Source organism: Neopelma chrysocephalum, unplaced genomic scaffold, assembly GCF_003984885.1.
Source record: "Neopelma chrysocephalum unplaced genomic scaffold, ASM398488v2 Primary Assembly neopelma1_96589, whole genome shotgun sequence".
Lineage (NCBI taxonomy): Eukaryota > Metazoa > Chordata > Aves > Passeriformes > Pipridae > Neopelma > Neopelma chrysocephalum.
The window spans coordinates 3,254-11,434 of NW_020925234.1; the positions used below are offsets into that span (position 1 = coordinate 3,254).

At 61.7% G+C, this 8,181-nt stretch overlaps 1 protein-coding gene across 1 annotated transcript in view; it reads right to left on the minus strand.

Annotated features, from left to right (window-relative positions):
* LOC113981495 (dysferlin-like) overlaps window positions 1-8,181 on the minus strand; it is a gene marked incomplete at its 3' end in the record, with an annotated part of 12,701 nt that overhangs the window by 3,196 nt on the left and 1,324 nt on the right. Inside the window, exons 5-11 of the mRNA XM_027708903.1 lie at window positions 7,951-8,077; window positions 7,569-7,672; window positions 5,940-6,008; window positions 5,355-5,398; window positions 5,180-5,262; window positions 1,931-2,046; window positions 1,509-1,622 (exon numbers count right to left, since the gene is read on the minus strand). Of these exons, the coding sequence (XP_027564704.1) occupies window positions 1,509-1,622; window positions 1,931-2,046; window positions 5,180-5,262; window positions 5,355-5,398; window positions 5,940-6,008; window positions 7,569-7,672; window positions 7,951-8,077 (657 nt within the window). The remainder of the gene's footprint in view (window positions 1-1,508; window positions 1,623-1,930; window positions 2,047-5,179; window positions 5,263-5,354; window positions 5,399-5,939; window positions 6,009-7,568; window positions 7,673-7,950; window positions 8,078-8,181) is intronic.

Consider the following 8,181-nt stretch of genomic DNA (forward strand, 5'->3'; position numbering starts at 1 on the left):
GGGACCTTCTGGCTCTGCAACCCCCTGACAGGAGGGGGGAGCTGGGAAGGATTCGGGCTCTGCTCCCAGGGAACAGGGGACAGGAGGAGAGGGAACGGCCTCAAGTTACGCCAGGAGAAGTTTAAAATGGATATTGGGAAAATTTCCTCCTGGAAAGGGCTGTCCAGCCCTGGCACAGGGTGGAGTCCCCAGCCCTGGAGGGATTTCCAAGCCCTGTGGATGTGGCACTTGGTGGTGGAACTGGCACCCAGTGCTGGGGATGGTTGGCCTCCACGAGCTTGGAGGGCTTTTCCATCCTAAACCATTCCCTGATTCCATCATTGCTCCAGGTCATTTCCATCCAGCAGCTTCCGGGTGGGAATGGAGACAATTTGAGCTGGAGCAGGGAAGGGAAGGGAGCTGGGAAGGGGCTGGAGCAGCAGGAGCAGCTGAGGGAGCTGGGGGGGCTCAGCCTGGAGAAAAGGAGGCTCAGGGGGGACCTTCTGGCTCTGCAACTCCCTGACAGGAGAGGGGAGCCGGGGGGGCTCTTTTCCCAAAAAAACAAGTGACAAGATAAGAGGGAACGGCCTCAAGTTGCACCAGGGGAGGTTCAGGTTGGACATCAGGAGGAATTTCCTCCTGGAAAGGGTGGTGAGGCCTTGGCAGGGGCTGCCCAGGGAGGTTTGGAGTGCCCAGCCCTGGAGGTGTCCCAGGAAGGCCTGGCCGTGGCACTCAGTGCCAAGGGGGGCATCGGGCACAGGGGGGATCCATGGGCTGGGAGGGCTTTTCCAACCTCAGGGATCCTGGGATTCAGGGACCCTTCAGTGCCCCAGCACACATAGCCCAGAGAGGCCTCTGAGATGGGAATTCCATTGCAGGGGGGAGAAAAACACACTTTGCAGCACAGAAGTTTTGGGGGAGATATTTAGGAAAATGAGGAGAAGGCCAGAGCTTCTCAGGGAAAACGCAGCTGGAAGGTGAAAAATGAGGAAAAGGAGCAAATCTGGGAGGGCACCGGAGTGGAGGCAAACCTGCCAACGCTCCATGAGACCTTCCAGGGCCTGAAGGGGCTCCAGGAGAGCTGGAGAGGGACTGGGGACAAGGCATGGAGGGACAGGACACAGGGAATGGCTTCAGACTGGAAAAGTGGATTTTGGGATGAAATCTCTGGCTGTGAGAATGGGGAGGCCCTGGAATGGATTTCCCAGAGAAGCTGTGGCTGCCCCTGGATCCCTGGAAGTGTCCAAGGCCAGGTTGGAGCCACCTGGGCTGGTGGAAGGTGTCCCTGCCCGTGGAACTGGGTGACTTTTCCGGCCCCTCCCAACCCAAAGCATTCCCTGATTCCCTGTTCCCCGTGGTCAGCTCACACCACGCGCGACCTCGGACGGATCAACCCTTGGAATGGAACCCAGCAAGAGGCACCTCCAGGAGCTCCCCAACCACAGGAGCAACCCCCACACCCCTTCCAGAGTGTCCCACGTTCCCAGGGGGTCGGACACTCCCCGGAATCCCCCCGGAGATCCCGTTACCTCCACCCTCAGGACGTCATCCGCGGGAATCTCCTCCACCTTCTGCTCCAGGTGCTCCACCAGTTTGGTCTCCAGCTCCACCAGCACCCTGCCACGGTAGGCGACTCCTTCTCCCTTGGGGACAGAGCAGGGAGAAGCATCAGGATCCCAGGGTTCCATCCCCAAGGGATCAGCTCTGCCTTTGGGTTTTTCCGGGAGCTCCGTGGCGGAGGAGAAAAGAGCAGCAAAGAAGCTTCAGGAAGTGCTTCCCGGGCGGAAAGTTCTGGGAGCGGAGCCGGGAGGTCGGAGGCAGCGGGAATAGCCAAGGAATAGCAGGAGCCAGAGCAGGATCCCTCTGCCAGAGGCAGGGTGGGGTTAGAGCAGCCGGGTTGGGCAGGAGGAGCTGCCGGGTTTAGTCGGGGCCGGAGAGAATCCGACGTCACCTTTCCCAGGTTGAGGGTCTCGTAGGGATCGGGGAATCCCGTGAATTCCCGGGGGCTCCCGTAGAGGTTGATGTAGCAGGGGCCGAAGGTCGGCAGGAATCCGAGCCCGTCATCCACTGGGAATGGCAGGGAGAAGATCCATCAGAGCCAGCAGGGATTCCTGGAGGTGCCTCAGGGCCGTGTCCTCCCACCCGAGGGGGGGCTGGAGGCACCAAAATGCTGCGGTTTGAACCCAAATCGGAGCCCTGCGAGTGCTCACCGCAGGGCAGGACACACACAGGGCGGGAATGGGGCTGTGTCCCGGGAAAAACGGGAATTCCCAGCCCCGGGAAGGGTCTCCAGGGAAGGGGGGACAGTAAAAGAGGGGGCTTGGACAAGAGTAGGAATGACAGGATGAAAGGAAACGGCCTCAAGCGGCGCTAGGGGTGAGCTGGGGTTGGATATTGGGAAAATTCCTTCCTGGAAAGGGTTGTCCAGCCCTGGCACAGCTGCCCAGGGCAGGGGGAGTCCCCATTCCCGGGGGATTTAACACCCTGTGGATGTGACACTTGGGGACGTGGCCAGGGGTGTCCCTGGCAGTGCTGGGGGAATGGTTGGATTTGTTGGATCACAGGGATTTTCCAACCTAACCAGCTCTGTCATTCCACGAAGAGAATCACCCCTTTTCATGGAATTTTGGGCAGGAATCCCTGGCAGGGCCCTGCCCTGAGCTCCCCGTGCCAACGGGGACACCCCAAAGGGCAGGGGAGCCCTTTCCCTGCTCCCAGAGAGCAGGAGGAGGCCAAGCCAGAGCCATTCCCTTCTCCCAGGGTGCCCAGACTGAACCCAGCTGATCCTCCCCCAGCCCGGACACTGAACCAGTAAAACCAGTCCCGAGCGGCGACAAACTGGGACGGGACGGGGACGTACGGTCTGAGGCCTTCAGGGGCTTCGGGGGAGCAGGAAACTCATCTGGGGCACAAAGAAAGGCAGAGAGGTCAGGAAAGGCTGGAAGAGGAGCATGGAAAAGGGATGGAAGGGCACGGGGAACGAGGGTGGGTGTTCCCGGGATTCAGCACAGAGAGACAGGAGAGAGACAGAGAAGGAAAGGGAGAGGTGGAATCATGGAATGGTTTGGGGTGGAAGGGACCTTAAAGCCCATCCAGGGACACCTTCCAGCAGCCCAGGCTGATCCAAGGCCTGTCCAAGGCTGTAGGATTGGGGTGGAGCGGGATCTGAGCATCCCTGAGGAGCAATCCCTGGCATTCCCAAGCAAATCCCAGCGGCGGGGTGGGATCCCACCTCCCTCCTGGCCTCTCTCTCTCTCTCTCCAGCCCAGCCCAGGAGCCGTGCTGGAACTGGGGAGGAGGGGACTGGGCACACTGGGCACACTGGGCACACACAAGCAGAGCCAGGCAGGGCTGGGGGACACGGGGCTGGAGCACCTGGGCCGCGTCCTGGGGGCTGATCCACGGAATCCTGGAATGGCTCGGGTTGGAAGGGACATCAAAGCCCATCCAGGGGCTCCCAGGGACACCTTCCAGCAGCCCAGGTTGTTCCCAGCCCATCCAGCCCATGTCCCTGTGGATGCTCCTGGTGGAGCAGGGGGTCCCGAGATGCCCAAAGCCAGATGGGACATTCCCGGGGGATCCATATGGGACATTCCCGGGGGGATCCAGGTGGGACATTCCCGGGGGGATCCAGATGCCACAAGGCCTCGGCAGCAGTTCATGCTCCTGCAGGACGGGGTAGGCTCTGCTCCTGGCCCTCAGCAGCCCCAAAACTGGGCCCCAGCTCCCTGCCCTCCCAACTGGCACAGGTGACAGTGTCACCCAGCCATCCCTGTCACGGTGTCACCTTCCCTGTCACAGTGTCACCCATGAATCCCTGTCACGGTGTCACCCCCCCATCCCCGTCACGGTGTCACCCCCCCCATCCCTGTCACAGTGTCACCCCCCATCCCTGTAACGGTGTCACCCCCCTATCCCTGTCACAGTGTCACCCTGTCACAGTGTCACCCACCCTTCCCTGCAACAGTGTCACCTCCTGCATCCCTGCCACGGTGTCACCCCCCATCCCTGTCACGGTGTCACCCACCCTTCCCTGTCACAGTGTCACCACCCCTTCACTGTCACAGTGTCACCCCCCCATCCCTGTCATGGTGCCACCCCCTCCATCCCTGTCACAGTGTCACCTGCCCATCCCTGTCACGGTGTCACTCTGTCCATCCCTGTCAGTGTCACCCACGAATCCCTGTCACAGTGTCACCCAGCCCATCCCTGTCACTGTGTCACCTCCCCATCCCTGTCATGGTGTCACCCTTCCCTGTCACAGTGTCACCCATCCCTGTCACAGTGTCGCCCTGTCCATCCCTGTCACGGTGTCACCCAGCCCTGTCACAGTGTCACCCATTCCTGTCATGGTGTCACCCCCCATCCCCGTCATGGTGTCACCCACCCTTCCGTGTCACAGTGTCACCCGCCCATCCCTGTCACAGTGTCACCCTGCCCTTCCCTGTCACGGTGTCACCCATGAATCCCTGTCACAGTGTCACCCCCCCATCCCTGTCACGGTGTCACCCGCCCATCCCAGTCACAGTGTCACCCACCCTTCCCTGCCACAGTGTCACCCACTCATCCCTGTCACAGTATCGACCCCCCATCCCTGTCACGGTGTCCCCTGTCACAGTGTCACCCACCCATCCCTGCCACAGTGTCACCTCCTGCATCCCTGTCACGGTGTCACCCACCCTTCCCTGTCACAGTGTCACCCACCCTTCCCTGTCACAGTGTCACCCAGCCCTGTCACAGTGTCACCCACCCATCCCTGCCAGCACCTGATGGTCCTTGGAACCCCCCCAGGACTCAGGAGAGCACAAGTTGGGTCTGGGAGATCTGGATCCCACCCTGTGACAGCCCCCAAATCCCCCCTCGGGAGGAGCCACCGGTGGGATGTGGCATCTGATGGCTCCGGTGACACCACCACTGTCCCCAACCCCACAGGGCACCACCAGGAACAGGATCCAAACCTCCAGCACTCCCAAGATCTGCCAAACTGGAGGGGTTGTTCCCACCCAGCACAGGGACACGGGACAGGGTGACCCACCCAGGCAGGGACAGTGACAGCCGTGACACCCCCCCCCGAGCCACCACCAACCTGCAGAGCTGCTCCAGGGCCATGCATCCCAAATCCCAGCCCAATTCAGCCACTCCATGCAGAGCTGCTCCAGGGCCATGCATCCCAAATCCCAGCCCCCCTTCCCACCCTTACCCTCCAGGTCCCCGCCGGGGGCCGAGATCTTGGACATGGCCAGGAAGGCGGTGCCCACGACGTCGTTGTGGGTCAGGCGGTCCCTGGGGCAGGACAGGGGGACGTTGGCACAAAGGGGGGTCCCTCCGTGCCCCCATCCCGCTGCTGCGGGCACAGGGAGCCCATCCCAGCTCACCAGTCGGTCACACGGATCCGCATCCGCTCGCACATGGAAGGGAACTGGGAAGAGAGATGGGGAATGGTGAGGGATGGTGGGATCAGGGGTCCTGGGGACAACAGGGAATGGGGAGGGATGGTGGGATGGGGGAGATGGGGGGTTCTGGGGACACCAGTGCTCACCAGGGAATGGTGAGAGATGGTGGGATCAGGGGGGTGGGAGGTCCTGGGGACACCAGGGAATGGGGAGGGATGGTGGGATCAGGGGGATGGGGGGTTCTGGGGACAACAGTGCTCACCAGGGAATGGTGAGGGATGGTGGGATCAGGGGGGTCCTGGAGACACCAGGGAATGGGGAGGGATGGTGGGATCAGGGGGTGGGGGGTCCTGGGGGCACCAGGGAATTGTGAGGGATGGTGGGATGGGGGACACCAGTGGTCACCAGGGAATGGTGAGGGATGGTGGGATCAGGGGGGTCCTGGGGACACCAGGGAATGGTGAGGGATGGTGGGATCAGGGATCCAGAGGACACCAGTGCTCACCAGGGAATGGTGAGGGATGTTGGGATGGGGGACAGGGTGCCCATGGGGACACCAGTGCTCACCATGGCCGGCAGGGTCAGGCACTGGTTCCACTGGGGGTTGGCGTTTTTCTCCATGATCCTGGAGTAGAGCTGGAGGGGTGGGATGGAGGAGGGAACAGTCAGTGCTGCTCCCACCACCCCGGGAGCTGGGAAGCCTCAGGATCCCCAAAATCCCGCCTCTATCCCATGGGTGACCCCACTGGCATCCCAGCCCCAGAGATCCCCAGGGAACACCCCACTGCCATCCCAGCCCTGAGGATCCCAAAGGAACACCCCACTGGTGTCCCAGCCCCAGGGAACTGGGTGGGACTGTCCTACTGCCATCCCAGCCCCAAGGACCCAGGAGGGACTATCCCACTGCCACCCCAGCTCTGGGAACCCAGAGGGACCACCCCACCCTTGTCCCAGCTCCAGGAATCTGGAAAGGACTGTCCCACTTCCATCCCAGCCCTAGAGACATCCTGCTGCTAATCTCAGCCCTTGGGACTGTCCCACTGCCATCCCAGCCCCAAGGATCTAGAGGCACCACTCCACTGCCATCCCAGCCCCAAGGATCCCAAAGGAACACCCCACTGCCATCCAAGCCCTGAGGATCCCAAGGGAACACTCCACTGGTGTCCCAGCCCCAGGGAACTGGGTGGGACTGTCCCACTGCCATCCCAGCCCTGAGGATCCCAAAGGAACACCCCACTGCCATCCCAGCTCCAGGACCCAGGAGAGACTGTCCCATTGCTATCCCAGCCCCAGAGATCCCAAGGGAACACCCCACTGGTGTCCCAGCCCCAGGGAACTGGGTGGGACTGTCCTGTTGCCACCCCAGCCCCAGGAACCCAGGAATGAGTGTCCCACTGCCATCTCAGTCCCAGGGAACCAGGAGGGACTATCCCACTGCCATCCCAGGCCTGGGAACCCAGGAAGGATTATCCCACTGCCATTCCAGCCCCGAGGAGCCAGGAGGGACTGTCCCACTGCCATCCCAGCTCCAGGACCCAGGGGGAACTTTCCCACTGCCATCCCAGCCCCAGAGATCCCAAGGGAACACTCCACTGGTGTCCCAGCCCCAGGGAACTGAGTGGGACCGTCCCACTGCCATCCCAGCCCCGGGGATCCCAAAGGAACACCCCACTGCCACCCCAGCCCTAAAGATCCCAAAGGAACACCCCACTGGTGTCCCAGCCCCAGGGACCCAGGAATGAGTGTCCCACTGCTATCCCAGTGCCAGGGATCCCAAAGGAACACCCCACTGCCTTCCCAGCCCTGAGGATCCCAAGGGAAAACCCCACTGGTGTCCCAACCCCAGGGACTCGGAGGGACTGCCCTGTTGCCATGCCAGCTCCAGAAACACAGGAATGAGTGTCCCACTGCCATCCCAGCCCCAGGAACCCAAAGGGACCACCCCACTCTTGTCCCAGTTCCAGGAATCTGAAAAGGACTGTCCCACTGCCATCCCAGCCCCGGAGACATCCCACTGCCATCCCAGCCCTTGGGACTGTCCCACTGCCATCCCAGCCCTGGGAACCCAGGAATGAGTGTCCCACTGCCATCCCAGCTCCAGGACTCAGAAGGGCCTATCCCCCTGCCATCCCAGCTCCCAGGATCCCAAGGGAGCCCCCCTTGTTCCCCCCCAGCCCGTTCCCAGCCCCCGCTGACCGTCCTGCCAGCAAAGGTGACCTCCACGAAGGGATCCACCAGGTTCTTCTTGTTGCTCTCGAAGCCGAAGATCTGCCGGACATTGTCCACGACAGCATCATCCACTGGGAAGGAGGGGGAGATCCTAAAGCTCAAGGAATTCCCAGAGCAGCATCCTCCTGCTCCTGGCTGTCCCACCAGCTTTTCCATCGGGGAGAAGCTCCCCAGGTGGATAAAACCAGTTTGCACCAGTGGCAGACCCATCTCCCAGCACGTTACGACTGGTTGACATCCAGAAGGTCTTTGGACTGAAACTATGGATAATTCCCTCCATCCCCTGAGCCCGAATTCCTGCCCGGAATGCCGCGACGCCAGGGGATCCAGGGCGCTCCCAAACACCTACTCTGGGGCAAATCCTCGGCTTTGAAGATCTTGAGGCAGAACTGGGCCCCCCTCAGGGCCACCCCGGTGGGGCGCAGCAGGTTGGCCTCGATGTCCTCCTTGTCCTCGGACACCTCCTTCTTCTCCAGCTGCAGGGGGGACAGGGCAAGAGGAAAACTCAACCAGGGTTTTCCCAGCAGCCCTGCAACGAGCAGGAAAACCCCAAAAGAGGAAAACCCCAAAAGAGGAAAAC